Here is a 24008-nt window from a genome sequence, read left to right on the forward strand (position 1 = left end):
AAAATATTTCTAACTACTGGGTCAAAGCACTTAAAAGTATGCCCAAAGTCAAAGCGTCAAATAAAAAAAGTAGAGGGAGTAATTTATTTATCATACATATTTAATATATGTTATTAATTATATCCCAAATTTTAATTCAGAAAAAGAAAATTTATAAATTTTTTTTACACAACTACACTTTGCAGGAGCATTAAAGTCCGTGCCGCGTCCCTCAATATATATACCGTCAGGGGGACGGAGGGAGTATGTAGCAAATACTAATGATCCCTCTGGTTTTTCTATTATGACGTGTTGATTTTAGGCACACTTCTTTAGATGAGTTGACCGGGTAGCAAAAGTTATTATTTTTAATTTATTTTTTTGGTGAATAAAAGTTTTAGTTATATATTTTTATTTAGAGAAAGAAAATTTAAAAAATAATATTTCTAACTATCTGGTCAAAGAACTTAAAAGTGTGTGCTCAAAGTCAAAGCGTCGAATAAAAAAAACAGAGGGAGTAATTTATTTATTATTAGATCATCTCATAAATCATTATACATTATTAACTACTAATAACAACATATTTAATATATGTTATTAATTATTACAAATACTAACAATAGTAATTCAGTTAACATTAGATCAATTCATCAATTATTATACATTGGTAATTACTAATAAATACATGAATAATATTTATTAATAATAATATCTAATACATTATTGTAAAATAATACTTTTGAATGAATGTGTCCTTAAAATATTTGTAAAATACTCATAAATATCATTCATTTCATCAATCATTATACATTATTAATTACGAATAACTACATATTCAAAATAAAAATATTCTTTGCGAGGAATTCACCAAATTAGTGCATTCAAAGCAAAGAGTGAACCAATATACGGTTAGGCAACTCAAGTTATAGGTTATGATTAGTAAAGAATTGATTTTAGACAACTCGAGTTATATGTTATGATTAGTTAGAATTTATCTAATTCATCAAACTAATGCACTCAGAACAAAGAGTGAACCACTATACGGTAGTTACAGACAACTCGAGTTATATGTTATGATTTATAAAGAATTGATCTAATGAGTTAAACAACTCGAGTTATATTTTATGATTAGTAAAGAATTTATCTAATGTAGTTATCGTATTTATGAATAAATTAAGTTACTGTGTCTTGTCAAAAAGACTATGCACACATAATATTACAATAATGACTAATTGTTTTATGAATTTCCATATGCATGAATGTTAAGGGTTTCATGCATGAATGTTAAAAGTTCTGATCATGCTAATTTGATTTAGTTAAGATTAAGGCAACATGAATTATATGTTATGAGTAGTAAAGAATTGATCTAATGTAGTTAGGCAACTCAAGTGATATGTTATGATTACTAAAGAATTTATCTAATTCATTAAGTTAATGCACTGAAACCAAAGAATGAACAAAGAATTGATATGATGTAGTTAAGCAACTGTAATTATATGTTATGATTAGTAAAGAATTTATATAAAGTAGTTATCATATATCTTAATAGATTAAACAACTTATTTTGTCAAAAAGACTATGCACACATAATTACAATAATGAGTAGCTGTTCCATAAATTTTCATATGCATGTATTACAATAATGAGTAGCTGTTCCATGAATTTTTATATGCATGAATGTGTAGTTGGAGTTTAATTGTCAATAAGTTTATTTCATAGTATAGTATATTGTGACAACCGGGTCAAATCCCGAATCTTTTTCGAAAATCAGGTCAAGTCCCGAAATCCGAATCCAAATCCAAAAATAAGCCGAAATAAACTGGCCCAATTGCAACAACTTGGGTAATTTACAAGCCCACCACAGACCCCCAGAAGATCATGATTTGTTGGTGCAATTAGTAGTAATACTTATGCTTATAAACTGAACAAATATTCCCACTCTTCTCGATGTGGGACTGGAGTGTTACATATATAATATCATCAGTTCTCCGCTTATTTTCTTTTTGGAGGCATCATCCAGGCAAATGGTTTGTGGTGATCCTTTTTAATCCACTTTGATAGATGTTTTTTTGCCTGTTTCATCATTACATTTTCAAAACATACAAAAACACCGCATAAACTTAAATATAGAAATGTTTAGAGCATGCCCGTGCCTCGCACATTTTTATGATATGTATGTGCACCTATGTTATTTAAAACGTAATCAACTCATTTGTCAAATTATGAAATACTTTTATGAACCAGGTAGGTCGATTAAATTCACATTATTGAGGGTTTTTTTTATGGGTCCTGGTCCTGACAACCGTGTGTCAGGGACCGTTTATATAACACACTACCAGGGCTGTCGGATTTCTATTTGAAGGGTCCAGATTGAAGCATTTTTTTTACCGATCTGCTATAATTTTCCGCGGATCGGAGCTTTTTCCTTCCGCGGATAATATCCGCGGAAAATTATAGCGGATCGGTAAAAAAAAAAAGCTTTCATCTCCACCATTAAAATACAGATCTAAGGGCTCTGAAGCTGTGTGTTGGATAAGATATCTGTAACAATCGATTGCTACAGACCAAAACCCTTTTTTTATATATCCAATTGGTTTGTACTCCCTCCGTCCCCCTCAATTGTTTACATTGGAGGGGGACACTGAGACCAAGACAATGTATGAAAAATGAGTAAAGTTAGATGAAAAGTGGGTAAAGTGGTGGGACCTATCAATATTTAATAATAGATTTGAGATAGTGGAGAGAAGTAGTGGGTGTAATAGTAGTTTTTATTGTTAAATATGAGATAGTAGGGGAAGATAGTGGGTGTAATGATGAGAAAAACTTACTATTTATAGTAACGTAAAGAAATGAGAGGGACATCCCAAAAAAGTAACTGTAAAGAAATGAGAGGGACAGAGGGAGTACATATCTACCAACTTTGTTCTGTGTAGCGTGACGTTACAAGTAATTAATTGGAACTCAATTATACGAACTCTTTTTCACAAAGCAAAACAAATGCTAGTATATATACACACACACTAGAGTAGTCTTGAGGCCCCCCTAATTGTAGATCCTCAGTTGGATTCTCATTCAGGAGATTTATTTGGAAATGGACTCAGCTGGCACTCTGGCAGGCAGGGTATAATTATATATGTTACGGCAAGTCTTGTTTGAAAGAAGTGTATGGTTTTGATAAATCATATCTTGAGACACCCCTTATTTCTTGGATCTCATTTTCTCCAACATGCATAAAAACAAAATGAACACAACACTTGACATAAAATTGCTTCTTTCGTGTCTCCATATTTTGAGGCTAAATAATCAAGCACCACCACTCTAAACACTTCCCCTCCTCTCATCTCCTCATTTTACCATTGCTGATTTTAAAAAAAGTTGCGGCAATGGGGGAGCCTAATAGAATCAGCAATGGCTCTTCGCGATCAAGCGTCTCAGTGCCACCATCCCCACCCCCGCCACCAACGCCTGGCACAACTCTCCTGGAGCCCACGGATTCCAAGAAGCACCACAAAAGAAAGGCCTTCAGGGTTTTCAAAAATGTTTTCAGAACATTTCCTATAATCCAGCCTCATTGCAGCCTGCCATCGCTTCCTGGTGGCAGGATCCCTGATTCTGGCAACAAGGTTTGTGGCACGCTTTTCGGGTTCAAGAAAGCCAGGGTTACCTTGTCCATTCAAGAAAATCCTAGGACATTGCCAATTTTTGTGGTGGAGCTAGGTATCCAGACAAGTGTGCTGCAGAAAGAAATGAGTGCTGGATTGGTAAGACTTGCATTGGAATGCGAAAAAAGAGGCGAAAAGGACAAGACAAGGCTGATGGAGGAGCCAGTATGGACATTTTTCTGTAATGGGAAGAAAACAGGGTATGGAATGAAGAGGGAAGCCACGGATGCAGATTTGCGCGTCATGGAGCTTCTGAATGCGGTGTCTATGGGAGCTGGAGTCCTGCCATCGATTGATCAGGAGGTCGATGGACCGGAGAATGAGATGGCCTATTTGAGGGCACATTTTGATCGTGTAGTAGGGTCTAAAGATTCGGAAACTTTGTACATGTTGAGTCCTGATGGGAATGGTCCAGAGTTGAGTATCTTTTTTGTAAGATTATGATCAACGCAGGGCTTGGCTTTTTGTCTTGATCGTTTATTGTTTTGGGTGTTGATATTTACACATGACAATTATTTTTAGTTGGTGATTTCATTCATTTCTCATTTTCGGAACAATTAGTTAAAGTTTTCATAATGTATTAATTACTTGCGATTACATTAAGTAATAATTTCAGTGACATAGGGGGGCAGCTCAGGCTCATTAATGAGCCTGAGCGACCACCCCTATATAGTAGTGTTCTAATGTCCTTGTGGCTAATAAGCTCCTAGAGCGTCGAAGCTTTATTCTGACTCCTGTTTTGTTTTGGCATATATCTTGTGGTTAATGAGCTCATGGAGAATATCATATGTTTTTTTACTGGAGTTCATAGATGGAGTTTATCAGAACATGCTTATTGAGTTGAGTCTTGCTCTGTTGAACACATTTTCCATTCTCAAACAAGTAAAAGAACACCGAGGATGTAAATAAAACAATATTATTACTTTAAAATCGATAACACGCATACTTGTATTAATCCTTAAAAGAAAAATCTAATCATAGAGAGGCCCGGTAACATTAACAACCATACGAGTAGGATTATTAGCCGTATCAGCTACTAAGTTAAAAAGAAATCTGGATATACATATATCATAGCTGGTTGCGCAGAGTTTGGGAGGACATTCATCAACAACCATGACCCTGTGTTCGCCTTTGTTCTTGCATTCTGGCGGACCTACACACGTAAATGTTATATGTTGGCCGCACATTTCTTTCCTAAACACTTTTCTCACAGCTGCGGCAGCTACTCCCATATCTCTGTCCCCGAAGCATGACGTTGCTGCCATCCGATCCATGTAAAAGAAATATATGATGAATAAAATGTTGCATAGCTCAAAAAACTACAGGCATGTGGAAATTTGGCTATAGCAATACTCACTTTTAAAATCTTCCCTAAAAGTTGCGACAGCAAGTTTTGACGAAGAGACGGAGCCGGAGGAGAGACTGCAAACAGCAGCCAAGGTTATTAAAATCTTGATTCCTATATACATTGCTTTCTGAGAAATCTTGATGATTATTTGTTTTATATCTAGTTTGTTGACACTATCTATTTATATATGGGCTTGTTTGTGATAATGCATTGATCACCACTAAAAATGTTTCAAATTTTGTCGGAAATAACGTGGCAAAAAATGATTGATTCTAATTGGGTAGTTTATGTGTAGGGATCCAATTATTATTATGTCACGGGAACTAATCAAATATTTGGATAAATAAATTAGAAACAATTTTTGGATAGCATTTTCCTTAAGAATAATATATGTTGATGGACAACCATTAAAACGCAATAGGAAAGATCACAAATGCATGCTACAGATTCTTGATCGCTAGATGATCGTGTGATCACGGAGACTTCCATGAAGGGAAAGATTAAAAGGCAGAGGCCATCAGGAGACGGTGATTTCTGCGGTTACTAATTACTTGCAACAACCTAATATTCACTGCAAACATAAAAGTCTATACTAAACAGTAAACCTCAAACCACAAGCAAATCAATTCTGCTAGAAAAAAACAACATATATATTACAGACTACATTTTCTAATCACTGTACCCCTGGAACTTGGATTCTCTTGTAATAAGCCATATAAAGGAGTAATTGTGACTTGGAACTTATAACTGACCAAGGAATTGGAGTGTAAAAATTTTGTGTCTATTTTACATATCTTTTTTTAAGAAAAATTTGTCTCAAAATACTTGTTCATTGCGTAAATTTTTCAAAAAGAACATGGGTGTTATAATATGAATAGGTTTGTGATTGTCAAAGTGAATTGCTGCAGCTTCTGGATGGCACAGATACTTATACACGGAGTAGTAGTCACCTAAGTCTAATGTTTAGATTGTAAACATTTGTATGCATTAAATTTTTGTACTTCTCGATACACGGCTCCTACCACTATAAAATGGAGTTGATAGTTCAGATAATATGCGCAGTGAAATCTACTTCTAAAACTCTTCGAGTTGTGTCCCGAGTATACTATCTATACTATTATAATTAAAGAGATTTACAACACGTTATCAGCACGAGTCTCTGCCCGAGTTTTATTTCGATAAAGAAGTACAAGATTTTATCCGGATTTTATTTCAAGGAAGAAGCACGAGTCCTTGCCCGAGTTTTATTTCGATAAAGGAATACAAGATTTTATCTGGGTTTTATTTCAACAAAGAAGGTACACTTTAACTTATTCATTTTATTTTATTATCAACATCCTCATTGTTATTATAATTTTTGAATTTGTTTATATATTTATTTAAATTAAAAATTCATGTTGCATGATTATAATATTTATTGTTTTATATTATAAATTTTATTATGTGACACATGATTAATTATTTGTTCACCAACATGTTACATTATTGTGTCGTCTTTTAAATTCAGAATGGCGAATCTTGCAAAATTAGAGTTCGTTGCCTTGGATGTTTCGGGAAATAATTATTTGTCATGGGTCCTTGATGCGGAATTACACCTTAGTGCTAATGGCCTAAAAGATACTATTGACCCAGAAAAAATCCCAACTGTTGAACAAAATGCAAAAGCAATAATCTTTCTTAGGCATCACATCCACGAAGACCTAAAATCTGAATACCTCACTATCAAAAATCCACTCACCCTTTGGAACAATCTCAAGGATAGATTTGATCACCAGAAACTTGTTCACTTGCCATCTGCCCGATATGACTGGATTAATTTGAGGCTACAGGATTTCAAATCCGTAGCTGAATATAATTCTGCTCTTTTTAAGATAAGCTCAAAATTAATTTTATGTGGTGAAAATATCACTGATGCTGAAATGATTGAAAAGACCCTCTCAACCTTTCACCCCAACACTATGATCCTGGCTCAACAATATAGGGAGCGGAATTTTCAGAAATATGGCGAGCTGATATCTCTCCTTCTTGTGGCTGAAAAGAATAATGAGTTGTTATTGAAAAACCATCAGATACGTCCCACAGGCTCTGCCCAGTTACCTGAAGTACATAACACGTCATTCCAGAAGAATGAACGTGGGAAAGGGCATAGAGGAGGACAAGGTTATGGACGAAACCGTGGACGTGGAAATTTCCGTGGTCGGTCTCGCAATCAATATCATTCTGGCCACCTGAAGTGGCAACGTGATGGTTACAACTCTGGCCATCAGAAGTGGCAACGTGATAATTACAACAAGTGCCAACGTGAAGTGTCAAACAAAAGAAAGGCACCTCAAGAAGGAGAGAAACGAGACATATGTCATAGATGTGGAACTGAGGGACACTGGCAACGTACTTGTCGCACACCCAAACATCTTGTTGATCTCTACGAGTCGTTCAAAAGGAATACTGGAAAGAGAGTGGAAACAAACTTTGCTAATTATAATTTAGTTAATGAACCAGTCAATAAGGCCTCAAATGAAAAAGACAGTGGTGCTAATCTTTATTATGGTTTAGACGACTAGGCTTCATATGTATTGTCTTACTATACTTATTTTCTCTGTGTTTTATGTGTTTCCATTATGTACTCGTTTTATGTACTTGTTTCATGTTGTTGTTCAATGTACTCGGTGTGTTTTTAATAAAGATGTTTTTCGTTTATATATGTGTATAGAGATGGAAGATATATGCATTGTTGACTGCGCAACCACACACACTATTTTACAGAGTCAGAAATACTTCTCACAGTTGACTAAAACCAACTCACATGTCTGGACGGTATCGGGTACATCAAATATAATAGAAGGTTTTGGGAAAGCTAGTTTTATTTTACCAAATAAGACACACATACACATACAAGAGGCTCTATACTCTAGCAAGTCAACTAGAAACCTACTGAGTTTTAAAGATATTCGTCTTAATGGGTTTCACGTTGAAACTACTAATGAGAATGAAAAAGAATACCTTCTCATCACCTCAAACACCGTTGACAATAAAAAGGTCCTAGAAAAATTCTACTCGGTTTCTTCTGGATTATATGTTACGAGTATACGAGTTATTGAATCTCATAGTGTCAACATCCCCAAAGTCACAGACCCAAAACTACTTTCCCTTTGGCACGAAAGACTTGGTCATCCAGGAGTATCTATGATGCGTCGTATCGTTGAAAATTCTGTAGGACATCCTCTTAAAACACAAAAGATAATGCCCCAAGATGAACTTCATTGTTCAGCATGTTCCTTAGGAAAACTGATTGTCCGACCATCCCCAGTTAAGCTTCAAACCGAGTCCCCGAAATTCTTAGAAAGAATTCAAGGTGACATCTGTGGTCCTATCCATCCATCTTCTGGCCCGTTTAGGTACTTTATGGTATTAATTGATGCGTCAACTCGATGGTCCCATGTGTGTCTCCTTACAACCCGAAATACAGCCTTTGCCAAATTACTTGCCCAGATAATTAAACTCCGAGCTCAATTTCCTGATCATCCCATTAAATCAATCCGACTAGATAATGCTGCTGAATTTACATCTGCAACTTTTAATGATTATTGTATGTCAGTAGGAATCTCAGTCGAACACCCGGTAGCTCATGTACATACACAAAATGGTTTAGCAGAATCCTTAATCAAAAGACTTCAACTTATTGCCCGTCCTTTACTCCTAAGAGCAAAGTTACCTATATCTGTTTGGGGTCATGCAATACTTCATGCTGCAAGTATAATTAGAATAAGGCCTTCTGCTTACCACAAACAATCCCCTCAAGAATTAGTTCTTGGTCAAGTACCTAATATCTCTCATTTAAAAGTATTTGGTTGTGCTGTGTATGTTCCTATATCACCACCACAAAGAACTAAAATGGGACCTCAGAGAAGAATTGGTATATATGTTGGTTTTGATTCTCCGTCTATTATAAGATATCTAGAACCATTAACTGGTGATGTTTTTACTGCTCGATATGCTGATTGTCACTTTGATGAATCTATGTTCCCTACATTAGGGGGAGACAAAATTTTGCATAAATTAAATTCAGAAATATCATGGAATACCTCAGGATTAAATGCTATTGATCCACGTACTAAACAATGTGAACTTGAGGTTCAAAGAATTATACATATGCAAAATATTGCTAATCAAATGCCAGATGCTTTTAATGATTCTAGAAATATTGTGAAATCATATATACCTGCTGTTAATGCTCCAGCCAGGATTGAAATCCCTGGTAATAAATCAATTTCAGAAGAATTGATTGGTGATTCAAAGCCACGCCAAAAGCGTGGTAGACCTATTGGTGCAAAAGATATTGTACCACGAAAGCGGAAATTGATTGGAATTGCCCCAGAAGTGGCAAAAGTTTCAGAAAATACCCTAGAAGTGGTATTGCCTCCTGAAGAGGTTCAAGCCCCTGAAGTGGTTGTAACAAAACCTCCTGAAGAGGAAATTGCCCCAAAAGTGGCAAATGCCCCAGAAGTGGCAAATGCTTCCATAGAAGCAAAGGTACCTGAGAATTATGAGATCTCAATGAGTTATGTACATAACGGGAAATTATTGGATCGTGAGAATACTGAAATTGATGATGTGTATGCTTTTTCCGTGGCATTTGATATTATTATGAACTCTGATCCTGAACCACAAACTGTGGAAGAATGTCGACAAAGAGATGATTGGCCAAAATGGAAAATTGCAATTCAAGAGGAACTGCAATCATTGCGCAAAAGAAACGTATTTGGACCTGCAGTTCAAACACCAACTGGTGTAGTCCCTGTTGGGAATAGATGGGTATTTGTACGAAAACGAAATGAGAGAAATGAAATTGTGAGATATAAAGCCCGACTTGTAGCCCAGGGATTCTCTCAAAGACCTGGTTTTGATTACCAGGAAACATACTCTCCTGTGATGGATGGAGTTACCTTTCGTTTTCTAATGGGTATGGCTTGTATGGAAAAACTAGAAACACGTCTAATGGACGTCGTGACAGCATACCTATATGGATCACTCGATAGTGATATTTATATGAAAATCCCTGAAGGACTAAATATAGAGGACACTAAGCCTCGACATTTATATTCTGTTAAATTACAACGATCATTGTATGGTTTGAAACAATCTGGTCGTATGTGGTACAACAGGCTTAGTGAATACTTATTGAATGATGGATATATTAATAACCAAGTATGTCCTTGCGTTTTCATTAAACGTTCGCTGACTGGTTTTGTTATTATCGCTGTATATGTGGATGATTTGAATATTGTTGGTACTTCTGAAGATATTACTAATGCTACTAATTATTTGAAAAATGAGTTTGAAATGAAAGATCTTGGAAAGACGAGATTTTGTTTAGGTATACAGGTGGAGCACTTATCTTCAGGCATATTTGTTCATCAATCAAACTACACTGAGAAGATTCTTGATCGGTTCTACATGGACAAAGCTCATCCACTAACCACACCAATGGTTGTTCGATCACTTGAGGTTGAAAAGGATCCTTTCCGTCCCAGAAAGAAAGATGAAGAGGCTCTTGGACCTGAGACTCCATATCTCAGTGCAATTGGCGCCCTCATGTATCTCGCAAACAACACAAGACCGGATATTGCATTTGCAGTGAACCTATTGGCGAGATTTAGTTCTGACCCTACTAAAAGGCATTGGGATGGAATCAAACATATATTCAGATATCTACGGGGTACAATTGATCTTGGGTTATTCTTTCCAAGCAGTTCAAGTTCGCAACTAACTGGATATGCAGATGCTGGATACATGTCAGATCCTCACTTTGGACGATCACAGACTGGTTATTTGTTTACATATTGTGGTACTGCTATTTCGTGGAAGTCTACAAAACAGACTATGGCTGCAACTTCATCAAACCACGCAGAGTTACTAGCAATTCATGAAGCAAGCAGAGAATGTATTTGGCTAAGGTCTGTCATCCAACATATTCGAGAATCATGTGGATTATCAAATGTTTCAGACAAACCTACAGTTTTATTCGAAGATAACTCGGCCTGCATCAAACAACTTAAGGAAGGATATATTAAAGGGGATCGAACAAAACACATATTGCCAAAATTCTTCTACACTCATGAACTTCAAGAAAATGGTGATATTGATGTACAACAAGTTCGCTCATGCGATAATCTGGCGGATATACTTACAAAGTCACTACCGACATCAACATTTGAGAAGCTGAGAAATAATATGGGTATGCGGAGATTAAAAGGCTTGCTACATCAAAATATCAAAATGTGAGACATTTTATTCAGGGGGAGATTGTACTCTTTTTCCTTCGACAAGGTTTTTATCCCATTGGGTTTTTCCTTGCAAGGTTTTAACGAGGCAATCAATCTTTGTAATAACTCACATTGACAATCAAGGGGGAGTGTTATAATATGAATAGGTTTGTGATTGTCAAAGTGAATTGCTGCAGCTTCTGGATGGCACAGATACTTATACACGGAGTAGTAGTCACCTAAGTCTAATGTTTAGATTGTAAACATTTGTATGCATTAAATTTTTGTACTTCTCGATACACGGCTCCTACCACTATAAAATGGAGTTGATAGTTCAGATAATATGCGCAGTGAAATCTACTTCTAAAACTCTTCGAGTTGTGTCCCGAGTATACTATCTATACTATTATAATTAAAGAGATTTACAACAATGGGAAAATACTTGTTCATTGCGTAATTTTTCAAAAAAAACATACGAGTATATGCTAACATTTGATAGTCTCATAGAATTTTAGTTAGAACTAAATCAAAGGTTCTGAATTTATTTATTCACAGCCTTCACTGGAATCAAACTGCTTCCATCCAGGTTTATCAGATAATAAAAGCAAACAATAGGATGGGCTACAAATACAATGTTAAAAGGGAGAAAGAAAAAGTGTAATGTTGAGAGTGGGATTTGAACCCACGCCCTTTCGGACCAGAACCTTAATCTGGCGCCTTAGACCAACTCGGCCATCTCAACCTGGGCTCTTCGACTTGTTTTTCACATATATAAAACTTAGAACAGTTCTTCGTTAAACAAATTCCAACAAAACACAGACCAGCCTTATACTGCGATCGTTCGTCTGTTTCCGTATCTCGACGTATATTCGGCTCATGATACATGTCTCAAAATTAAGCCTCGATATAAGCACTTCTCTACCATCTCAGATTATGGGGCCGTTTGGCTGAGCTTAAAATAAATGCTTCTTGCTTAAAATAAATAAGTGGAGTAGAAGTTAGAAGCCAGACAAGACTTATAAGTGATTAAAGTGTTTGGCAAATAAGCAGAAGTCCTGAAACAAAAGCTAGCATTCATAGCTTTTTATAAGTGCTTCTTGACTTATTACACAAACAGTACGAAATAAGTGCTTCTAACTTATAAGCCCAGAAGTCGGTTTAAAAGCCGTAGCCAAACACCACCTATATGTCTTATATAATTTTCCGTAATATGATCGTATTTGAAAACCCGAATATGATTTATGGTTCACATTCGATTCGAACTTATATACAAATTATATTTTTAATTCATTATATTTGTAAATAAATAGTTATCATTTTATAAAATTTTAATATCTTATTTAAGTGTAAATTCTTCATAAAATATGATTTATTCACTGTGATAATGTTTATTCTTCACATATATATATAATAAATTATATATACCTACATATAATCGTAAGTTTTAATTTAGTATTATTATATTTTGTAATATTATGTTTATTTAGATTAAATGATACTCCCTCCCTCCCACAATACAAGTCTCTTTTGAAAAAATAAAGTATATTAAGAAAACATTAATTAAATAAAATTTTCACAATTAACTCCTGTTAAGCATCATTTATGAGCCCATGTTTATCTAGATTTCAATTCCGGACTATAACCGTTTTCGACTTTAAATTGAAAAAGGAATAAGAAACTCGGTTTATAGTTAGAAATAAGACAATTTAAAAATTAGAAGTTAGTTTGAAATACTTTTTTCAGTAACTTACTTTTTAAACAAAAAAGTTATAATAATACTCTCCAAAAATCATTTTTATTATTCTATATTAATAACCCATCTATACTATCCTGTTAAAGGCGAAACATTAAAAATTTGGTCGGTCGGTACTTGGGCCGAATCCATGGGCCTATTCATATAACCACTTATTCTTTTTAACTAAAATATATTATCTTTTTTATATTTTTTAACTAAAAAAACTTAATTTTCTAAAATAACATTGAGCAACATAGTAATTACCTTTTTAACGAAAACACATTATCTTTTTTAGATTTTCTAACTAAAAAAACTGATCCTCTACAATTACACGGGCGACATATATATAAAAATATAATATTGTTGTATATAATTATTAATAAATAACCAGTGATATTTTTAACCCAAAATACATTAATATTATTTTAAAATACTCTAATGGTCTCACTTTAAAAATAGTCCTTTAAATCAGAATCATACTATATAATATTATGATACTTAAAGCCGAAATATGAAATATTTAGTTGGTCGGTTGGGCAGTCGAGTTTGGTGAGCCGGTTGGTATTCGACCCACGGACCTGCTTAATTTAAAATGTGGTAGTATAAAATAATTTTTATTATCTATTAAATCAAAACATTAAATATTAGGTTAGTATAATGGGTCGGTATTTGGGGTTACGCGTCTCTTTAATATAATTTGTTATATACTATATTATTAACTATTAATAACGAAATATTAAAAGATTGATTGGTTGGTTTATATCTGGGTTCATAGGTCTCCTTTAGTTATAACCAGTGTTATAAAAAAACGGGAATTAAACTTAATCTGTGAAATTGTAGAACAACGATTAATCAAAGATTAAATAGACTGATTGGGGATTAATCATATAATTAATTGAATAATTAGATATTTAATCAGTTCGGCAAATCACGGAACATGGGTTAATCAGTGATTAATCATCGACTTTTAGAACAAAGATTGTAACATGAAAAAAAAAAAAATTTAACATTCTCATTAAAATATATATGTTCGACCTAATTTTTAATTAGCTATTTGATGGACTTAACTATTAAAAGAATTATTCAGTTGTTAAATAAAAAATTTATTTAACCACAATAATATCATAATTTTATTTTCACAACAAAATTAATTAATTTAAAAATATATAATAAAATAATAAATATCATAACCGTCTGTGCGTTGCACAGCTTATAAGCTAGTAAATCTTAAATAAGTCAACGGTTTTTCTAATGTGTGCCCAAGGGCACACAATAAGCACCAACTCTCATGAAAATGGCTTCATTTGATTGGTGGAATTGGTGTAAATGCAGGGGGGGCCATAAACATTTATTATCCATCCACCAATCAAAAACTATTTTCATAGGAGTAAGTGAGTATTGTGTGCCCATGGGCACACCATAGAAAATTCGATAAGTCAGAAGACCCAAAGAACATTCTAAACTCCAACCTTATCGCATTAACTTACCAGACCACTTCATTGGATAAGTTGTCTCGAAATCTTAAGAAGTCTACTGCACAAAGAACTCCGAGTTGAGTAGCATTCATTAGCACTTGGCAGAGTAATTCTGAGTACAACTTAGTTTTACTGTTTTCGTAACACAATATGAAGTAGCCACCATTTCATCGCATGCATTAATATTATCCCTGCCAGACAATTCCCTTCTTCATCAATTGACTTGTCGAAAACTTCAGCATGTATTGGAGAGATCATTCGATACTACTATGCATGACCATTGTACTTTATTACCGCTGTAACAAATTTCTTTGAAATCCCCTGGAAGTGTTTAAACACTACAATGTCTTGTAGGGACTGTCATTGAGGTTTACTAGCTAGCTAGCTACTTTGCTAAGTTGCTGAGACTTTGTGAACTCATGGAGTACTCTCTGATGAGCTTCGAGAAGAACGAATCGTCTCTCTCTAGAAGCCTTGCTGGAGTGTCGTACTCTGCTATTCTCCCTGTTGATGGATAAATTAATGACTTTAAGTTATAAGAAAAGCACCTGATAGGCACATTTAAATAGAATGTATGATCATATGCTTACCGTCACTAAGGACTAATACGAAGTCACTGTCGATGACTGTGTGGATTCTGTGAGCTATTGTTAAAATCGTGCGGTCTTTGAACTCCTGACTAATAATTTTTTGTAATATTCCATCAGTTGCAGAGTCTACAGAAGCTGTTGCTTCATCTAGAACTAGAATGCAGCTTTTCTTAAGCAAAGCTCTTCCAAGGCAGAATAACTGCCGCTGTCCCACACTCCAATTTTCACCATTCTCAACAACTGCAAATCCACAAGATAAAGCTTAAATTTGTAACATGAGCACCATCTCGGAAATGGCACAAGCATTGTTAAGTTGCTAACATCCCTAAATATTTGGTGTCAGGAGAAGGGCTTTTTTTAAGATATTATATCCTTAACGGAAGTAATGTATCTGACCTGTATAATCCAGCTTCTCATCCTTTGCCCGAACTGTGTCGCCTAGCTGACATTTGTCTAAAGCCTGCAGAATATAGTCATGTTACTACAATGATTTTAAGCTATAATCATAATAATGCTAATGCTACATGGTTCGCTGCAGATCCTTACTTGATAATTTTACTGCTTGATCAACAGGGATCATTTTAATAAAAGAAGCCTATCTGGGGTTACTAGGCCTATACTTGGTTCTTTAATTTCCACTACCACAAAAACGACACTGACTTTGTGATCACTTATAGTCTTAGGTGTGGATCAATATAGTTACAGTGACTTGCTTGTAAATTCAAGACGGAAAGCATACCTCCCAAATTTCAGTATCAGAATATTGCTGCAGTGGGTCAAGATTTCCTCTTACTGTTCCCTCGAACATTGTTGGGTCCTGTGGAATGATGCTAAGATTTGATCTCAAGTCATGAAGGCCTATCTTGCATATGTCAATATTATCAATAATTATGCTTCCTTCTCTGGGTTCAACAACCCTAAAGATAGCTTGTATGAGGGTTGATTTTCCACTCCCAGTCCTTCCTACTACTCCAACTTTCTTCTTTCCAGGGATAGTGCAGGTTATATTTTTCAGGACAGATGGAAGATGTTCAGCATAACGAATCTGCAAGCACAGCCATGCATAAACATATATACTGTGATTATGATTCTTTTCAATTTCAGATTTTTTTCAAAAATCCATATACTGCTAAAAATAGTTGAGATTGAACTTGTAAATGTCATTGATGAAAAAGAAAAACTGCACCAAAAAGCATTTTCTTATCTTTATTTTGTGTTTCAATACAGGAGCTATTCAATACGTAAATTTAATCAGAATCATTCTACTATCGATCTTTGATTGGTTTATGTCTGCCAGTGACTTACTTGTAAGTTCTTGAAGCGAATTGTTCCAGTCTCTGGCCAGTTGTTTGGTGGTCTAGAATCTTCAATTACTAGAGGTGCTTCACTAGTAATATTGGAATATTGAAGAATTCTTTCAACTGAAATCATTTTATTTTCAGCATTGCAAATATTCCATATAACTGAAGCTTGCAGGACATTCAGATTAATCCCATATGTCACAGCCAAACCTGCAATACCTGTAAAATATACATTCCAATTATTTATCTGGGTTTTCAGTAGTCTTTTTAAATTTAAAAGAATAAAAAGATTATTCCAGGACACGAAGAACTTCAAAAAATATGTAATTTTCTTCTTGATTACTTGGATCGATGATTCCTTCTGGGAGAGAGATAAGCAAAACCAGTGAGAAGGCAAATACAAAATTGGATAACTGGTTCAGTCTGAATGAAAGCCACTCCATTGCCGCAACATTATGAAACCATGGCCTTGAGTGGTTGTCAACCAGGCAAAGATTTGCATCGGTAAAGCGCCTTTTTTGGTCAAAAGCACGGATAGTTGCTGCTCCTGACAGTGACTCAGCAAAGTGGTGCAGGATCGGAGCTCTTTCTATCCCTGATAGGCGTGCCAGTTCTCTTGCAGTAGGTATATAATATTTCTGACATCATTAATGTATATTAGATCAAAAAAATATATATATATGACACACTTATTATTAAGAGCTTGTTTTGTTAACATCCCTTTTGCTAATACTGTAGTCCTGCAAATCTTATCAGTATACAATTCACATACTTTTGACACTTACATAGATATGTTTGATCAATTTGGAATATAGGAACTGAAAGAAGAAAAATTCTTACTTGGTACCAGATGCAAATGGCTGTCACCGGAATGAAGATGATGAATACTTCCCAAGCAACCTGGGACATTACAGTAATGGTGCCAATGATTTGTATGATTGAGAAAGCGCACCAACCTATTCTGTTTGCTATTTCCAGGTCAAGTACACTTTGGTCAGTGGATGCCTGCAGACAATTAAGTAGATATTGTGAGTCTATATGCTTGCAGGGGCTCATTAGTGATAATTGCAATTTTGACTTGGCATAGAGATTTCTTACCCGATTTAATATTCTTCCGAAGGGAGTTGAATCAAAGAATGCCATAGGTGCACGGAGAACACTATGTAGCATGTTGTGAAAGAGCTTCTCTGCTGCTGCAAGACCCGTTATAGCCACAAGTGATGCTCGTAAAAGCACACAAAGTGAACTTCCAACAGAAAACAGTACATAAATAAATAGTATGTAATTCATCCCTGTTACTTTTTCAGCATCATCTGTTGGACAAGCCCATGCCATCCAGTAGTTGCTGGCTATCTGCAGCACTTGGAAAGATGATTGGGCTAAAAGTATAATCGGAACTAAGGCGCCACCTTTTACAATGGTCAAGTAAGACAAATAAACTTCCTTTCCAATGCTTCCTTTTTCTCTTTCTTCTTCATTCACTAATCTTCCTTCCTTCTCATTTATTTCTACACTAAGGTTGTGTTCTGAATCTTGTTTAGTGTGTGGAAATTCATCAACTGGGGTTGGTTCTGTAGTTAATTCACCATCATTTGATGCATTTTGAGTTGCTCTACTTGCAGTTTCTACTGTTAAGACTGAATCTAAAGCCTGACTATGAGCACCAACTAGAACTTCAAATCCAATATTTTGCTTCATAAGTTCTTCAAACGTACCAGCTTGTGCGATTCGGCCATTCTGCATCACCTGTTGATGTTTGGAAGTCATTTACTTTAAATTCAAACTTCATTTACTTAAACATCTATGCAGGAGTTCTTGAAATCTATAAATATCAGTAAAGCTCCAGATGTTCCATAGTAACTTAACAAGTTTCGTCAGGGCAAGAAAAAGAAAGTTACATTGTTTTATTCTCTATAATTGTATTGGTTAGTTTAGGTAACGATGGGTATTATAGCATACCAGGATCAAATCTGCTGCTGGAAGAAACTCAACTTGGTGAGTGACATAAAGTATGGTCTTTTCCTTGAGAATCCCCATTAGACATTCCTGTGAATATTATGGACAGGATTACAATAAGTTTATATTATTCTTTCAATATCAGAAGTTAAAGAATAATTACTTGCAACATACACTCCATATACACCGATTTGAAAAAAACATCAACCACGAACCTCAAAGAGTTGTCTGCCTGTATGTGCATCCACAGCACTGAAAGGGTCGTCAAGCAGATAAATATCAGCGTCATCATAGACTGCCCGAGCAATTTGTATTCTTTGCTTCTGGCCTCCACTCATATTTTTCCCTCGTTCTCCAATCTCTGTTAAGTCGCCAGTGGAAAATAATTCAAAATCCTTGACCAAAGCGCATGCTTGGATTGTTCTATCATACTTGGTGCTATCATAAGAGTTACCAAACAGTATATTCTCTCTAACGTTTCCTGTCAGTATCCATGGAGATTGAGGAACGTAAGCCTTTGTACCACTAACTTTCACGGTCCCTGATACCTTTGTAACCTCTCCTAGTATGCTTGATAGCAAACTAGACTTCCCTGACCCTACCGTCCCACAAATAGCTACCTTCATTCCTCTCTTAACTTTTAATTCTATTCCATCAAGAGTTGCGCGTGATGATTTGAAATCCCAGCTAAACTTCCCACCTTCGATCTCAATGTCAAATTCTGATTCATCCCTCGAAACATATTGTACTGCACCTGTCTGAATTTCTTCTTCTTGGAGGTATGAAGCAATTCTATCTGCAGAAACTTTACCCTGTGCAATCACATTGAGAAGATCAGGTAGGTTGAAGATAGGATCTTGTAGCATTCTAAATGTAGCCAATGCAGATAACACTCTCCCAGCTGTAAGTGGAATTCCCATAAGGACACATCCGCCAAAAGTTAGAACAGAAATGAATGTTGGTGATCCCCAAAAGATAAAGGCCGTTATTGCTTGCAACCTAAGTGACTTCCAAAGCCATTTGTATTCTGTTTTCCTGAGGCTTTCTAGCTTTCGAAGATAATGACTGTCCCATGCTTGAAGTTTCAGTGTTTTCATGTTTCGAAGAATTTCTGAAGTGGATTTCATTCGATCATCCTTCGCTTCCATTATCTTAGATTGGTATCCCTTTTGGATTTTGGTCATTGGTATGTTGATCATCATTACTACCATTGTTGCTGCTAATGCCACCATGGACCCCATTCCTAGATTTGTGTGTAAAATAAGGATAGCCAAGGAAATCTGAATGGGCAACATCCAGATTATGTTGATGTACCACATGAAATCAGTGATTCTTTGGATGTCAACACTCATATAGTTGATGATCTCTCCACTTGTGTGCTTTTGACAGGATTGACTTGATAATACAAGACCCTTTTTGTAGATGTGAGCAATTAGAGCAGCTCTAACCCGAAGGCCTAGTTGGCGAGCACCAAATATCCATTGCCTTTGTGCTACTGTCTCAACAATTTTTGCACTAAGGAAACCAAGTGCAAGTAGGTATCCGCTCTTTAAACTCCGGGTATTCTTTTCATTAAGGAATGTAACAAGGTCACTAATTAAGTAGGGGCCAACGTATGATGCTACAGCACTGATTACTGCAAAAAATGCATTAATCACTGCTTTCTTCCTTCCAAAACTATAGATAGCCTTGTATATAGATGGTTTTGCAGTTCCATATCTCTCTCTAACATGGTTTAAGCTTTCATCAAATGAATGAGAAAGAAATCCAGCAGAGTCTTTGATGTCTACATCAGGAACTTCATCTTGGTCAAGGGGCTTCTTTATTCCAACTGCAAACAATTGGTTGAGCCAAGAAAAGGTTACGAGTTGTAGGAGAGTTGCTTTTCCATATGGACAGTCCCTTTTCTCATCTGGATTCTTCTCAGAATCTCCATTTAGAAGTGGCTCACTAATACCATTTGGCAAGTTGATGACGATGCCAGTCTTTCCTCGAACTGAAATAACCAGTAAACAGGTACATGCAATAAGAGCAAAAAAATCAATGTAATTAAGTATTGTGATATCGGAGTGGTATACAAGTGCATGATGAGCCTCGAGAACTGCTTTTGCAAGAGACATTATGAAGCTGCACATCCACCAGATTCTTAGAAACAAAGGGTACTTGCCGCACTTGTCTTTCTTCACTTTGTACAGTGCAATCAATGTAATAGCGCAAACTATTGCTTGCAAGATCTCGGAGGTAAGAATTGGACCTGGCATCTTGCATTCTGTCCCACTTTTACTTTGTGGCATAAAGAGAGTTGCTACTAGAGATCCCAGCAACAAAATGGAGCAAACTAGGCAAACCTTGTAAGAAAGGCCAACAATTGCATCCATTTTGTATTTTTCTCCGCTATATGCACTTGTATTGTTTTTGCCCAAAGATAAAACAGTTTTCCACACACAGTAGAGTAGTAAGAATCCTAGGAAGCCTAGTTGAAGAACTATGCTAGCATTCTCACACAAGCAAGGCAAGCGTAGCTGCAGCCATGATGTCCCAAACTGAAGATCTGTCACAACCAATATACATTATCAGGACATACCTCTGTATAAAAAGTAAAAACATTTACATTTTGTTTCCTCATGATATTTCACACATTCCTGTATACCTAAGCATCATAACTGAAAAAACAAAAACATGGTCTAGTAACTGAAGGGATTGAACATGTCACTATATTTACAAAATACCATTTCCTGTATGTTTGATAGATGCAAATTTCATCCTTATAAAATGCACGCTTAAACTGTTTCACACAGAAAAGATCAAGTTCCGTCTGGCTGTACAAAGTACTTAGGTTGTTGAGTTTAAGTCTATTCTTAAACATATGATGAGGTATCTTTCAGAAGTAAAAAAATCTCCCAGCACTAATATTTGATAGTCCTTATAATCAAACAGGTTAAAGCCAACTTTCACTTGCACCAGATCGAATATCTTTACTGATCGAATGTCTTTTTCAATTTTGTTTTCAGTCCTGAAATTCAATATTTGACAAATGAGGGTGACCCCATATGTAATATGTATGTTTCTTATTATACATGAACTCCACAGGATTTTCAGATTTCACGCAGCAATTTTAAATTTTTCAAGAAATATCTTTGTGTGCAGATTGTACTTGGTAACATATACTAATCTTTCTGCATTTGTTTTTTTGGCTCTGTGCAAACTGCAAAGAACTAAGTTAAATCACAACAGGATATTGGGTATACTCTTATCTACCGTAGCTGATACTCCTCTCCTCTCGGTAGTAAGAAGCCAAGAGATCAGGGCTCATGGACGTGTAAGTGGGTGAGTATTACAATTTCTGCAGTTAGTATAATTCCCCGAAAAACAAGAGTAACTGATCTAGTTAATTTCAAGAACTAGCTAGAACATACCTAAACTTACATGCATGTATGCTGCAGTGAAACAACTATGCTAAACAAAAAGTCGAAAACAGATGAATCAGCAAAGAAAAAAGATGCATGCATATGAGTATCCTGTAAACATGCAGCAACATTCTTGTAAGCAAGTGAGCTAGGCTTACATGTGATGCTGCTAAGATCAAACATCTCCAGCTTATGTGACTAGTGAGGTCTCTCCAGAGTATCCTGTGATCACTTGACAAGCCTGATACAAATAACAACTAAATAAATAGCTTGTGAATTGTCATAACATAATCAACTTGTAATAATGCAGTGCTGATAAAGACTCTAGTCACTGGACAAAAAGGGTGTGCAGAAGGAGGGATCTCCAAAAATTCCAATGAATATTATTGTAGCTGGTTTGTTGTAAAGATAATATACAGTATTGAGTGGGATCACGTGCACAAAAGTTTCAAACACCACCTACATCTTAACCTTTTCTCTGACTCTTCTTCATCTTAAACAACCCAAATTAAAATAAAATAAAATAGTTTATTATTTGATACCGATAGTTAGCAATATAAACTTTTACTGAATTTTAACTTAAAATCAAGATTCATAAAGAAAAATCTATAGTATAAATCCATCTAGAGTCTTCCTCTGACACCTTAAAATTTAAAATAAACCAGTTCTCAACATAATATCACAACATGGTATCAGAACTCAAGTTTAGCCCAGGAAATGTTGCGAAAAACTGGCTTAGACATGGTACAACACACATAAGCCAACATGCGTAGTGTTAGAAGTGATCCACAACTCGAATCTCGTAATTGTAAAATACATCGATGAAAAAAAAGCATGTGAAGAAAAAGGGAATCCAAAAGAGAGAAAAAGACAAAGAAAGTGAGTGGAGAATAAAGATGCAGAAGAAGAAAAATGATATAACAAGACATGTAACATACTCACTCGTGAATCTGTTGGTACAGTGATTTTGACTGAAATTTGTTGATGATTAGTGGTGTGGCCTAACAAACTGACCATACAATTCTGAATTATAAAGGGACGGAGCTTGGATTGTTTGTGCGTGTCTACTCATTTTGTATCTCAGTGCTGGACAGACTTACAATAGCGGAGTGTGACCACTTTTTATGGTACCAAATCTCGAAAGTGGGAATTTTATAAACATTTGATCGGTCATCACTGATTAGGCGATGGCCGGGGGCTCCAAACGCCGTGAACAGGTAGATATATGTTTCTGTAATCATAATTTTAGAGGGGTGTATTGGATTGAGATTTTAAAGATTTTTTTGCATTCATGAAATCCGAGGGTATTCGATTGTAGGGGTGTGCATGGTGCGGTTTGGTGCGGTTCCGGACATTAACCGTTACCAAACCGATGAATGCGGTTCGGTTCGGTTAATCATCATTAACCGTAACCGCACCAACTAAAACGGTTTTTCGGTTGCGGTTAACCATTAGTCGGTTGCGGTTTTTTTTCGGTTTTTCCACTATTATTTGCTACTCTTGTGCATAATGATATTTTTAAAAAAATGTAAAATTTTCATGAACATGTACAATATGTTCGGTTACTATTTACTATTGTTTCTATATGAGGATATAGGAAACATTACATACTTTCATCTAAAAACCTTAATACACAATAAAAACTAAAAGATATGTATTTTGACAAGAAATTAGATGATGTCAAGTCAATAAAATTACCCACAATCAACTAATCATGAAATTCAAATAAAAAGTTTTCAAAAAATACATAAATAAAAAAAGTAGAATAGGTTTCATAATAAAATTTGATTAGCAGATTAACAACAGAAATATTTCTGCTTTGTGGCAAATCACAATAGCCCTAATTTTCGATCAAGCGCTCCTCCAAATATTTGGGTGCCCGGTTATTTAAGTGACTAAGCAAGTATGCAAGTATGGAAGAAGAACCTCCATACAAAATTAGATGTGAAGTTTAAAAATGACTAAGGTGCTTTATTACTATTATTAATATATATATATATATATATATATATATATATATATATATATATTTATATTAAATATATATATATATATATATTTCGGTTCGGTTAATTTCGGTGCGGTTTTAGCATAAAACCGAAAATAAAACCGCACCACTAATTTCGGTTTTTTATCTCGGTTTTTTTCGGTTTTATTTGCGGTTTGGTTTTTTTCGGTGTGGTTTTTCGGTTTTTTTAGGTTTTTTTTGCGGTTTCGGTTTTTCCTGCTCGCCCCTATTCGATTGGGATTGTTTGAAATCCATTAAAATCTTGAGGTATTCATTTGGGATTT

The 24008-nt window shown here is 35.3% G+C and overlaps 3 protein-coding genes and 1 non-coding gene across 5 annotated transcripts; 2 read left to right on the forward strand and 2 right to left on the reverse strand.

The window, feature by feature from the left end:
* The first annotated feature begins 3262 nt into the window (after positions 1–3262).
* On the forward strand, positions 3263–4085 carry LOC108200298 (protein MIZU-KUSSEI 1). The gene has a single exon (XM_017368410.1). It carries the CDS (start codon positions 3363–3365, stop codon positions 4083–4085), a length of 723 nt encoding a protein of 240 aa, XP_017223899.1. The 5' UTR covers positions 3263–3362.
* Positions 4086–6497: 2412 nt separating this feature from the next.
* LOC108218839 (uncharacterized) lies at positions 6498–7550 on the forward strand. Its single transcript, XM_017391965.2, has one exon. It carries the CDS (start codon positions 6498–6500, stop codon positions 7548–7550), a length of 1053 nt encoding a protein of 350 aa, XP_017247454.1.
* Positions 7551–11913: 4363 nt separating this feature from the next.
* Positions 11914–11994, reverse strand: TRNAL-AAG (transfer RNA leucine (anticodon AAG)). Its single transcript has one exon. It is a non-coding gene; the product is annotated as a tRNA-Leu (tRNA).
* Positions 11995–14134: 2140 nt separating this feature from the next.
* On the reverse strand, positions 14135–22692 carry LOC108203815 (putative ABC transporter C family member 15). 2 transcript variants are annotated; one of them, XM_017373008.2, is made up of 12 exons: positions 22659–22692; positions 21875–21957; positions 18525–20860; positions 18313–18399; positions 17452–18099; positions 17194–17358; positions 16697–16991; positions 16358–16572; positions 15792–16097; positions 15449–15512; positions 15053–15292; positions 14135–14966 (listed from the first exon to the last, which is right to left on the reverse strand). In XM_017373008.2, exons 2-12 carry the CDS (start codon positions 21897–21899, stop codon positions 14848–14850), a joined length of 4500 nt encoding a protein of 1499 aa, XP_017228497.1. In that variant the 5' UTR covers positions 21900–21957; positions 22659–22692; the 3' UTR covers positions 14135–14847. The 2 variants fall into 2 exon arrangements, with proteins under 2 accessions (XP_017228497.1, XP_017228494.1); XM_017373005.2 differs by lacking the exon at positions 22659–22692 and having other exon boundaries at positions 21875–22101.
* Positions 22693–24008: the final 1316 nt, after the last annotated feature.

The sequence above is a fragment of the Daucus carota genome, chromosome 1, assembly GCF_001625215.2.
Source record: "Daucus carota subsp. sativus chromosome 1, DH1 v3.0, whole genome shotgun sequence".
NCBI classification, from domain to species: Eukaryota; Viridiplantae; Streptophyta; class Magnoliopsida; order Apiales; family Apiaceae; genus Daucus; species Daucus carota.

Excerpts from the sequence above, each read along its gene's own strand:
- LOC108200298 (XM_017368410.1), top strand. The coding sequence starts at position 3,363 with ATGGGGGAGCCTAATAGAATCAGCAATGGCTCTTCGCGATCAAGCGTC.
- LOC108218839 (XM_017391965.2), top strand. The coding sequence starts at position 6,498 with ATGGCGAATCTTGCAAAATTAGAGTTCGTTGCCTTGGATGTTTCGGGA.
- LOC108203815 (XM_017373008.2), bottom strand. The coding sequence starts at position 21,899 with ATGTTTGATCTTAGCAGCATCACAT. Across the intron at positions 18,400-18,524 it reads CAGGCAGACAACTCTTTGAG|GAATGTCTAATGGGGATTCT; the intron begins GTTCGTGGTTGA and ends TAATATTCACAG. Across the intron at positions 15,513-15,791 it reads CTGATACTGAAATTTGGGAG|GCTTTAGACAAATGTCAGCT; the intron begins GTATGCTTTCCG and ends TATATTCTGCAG.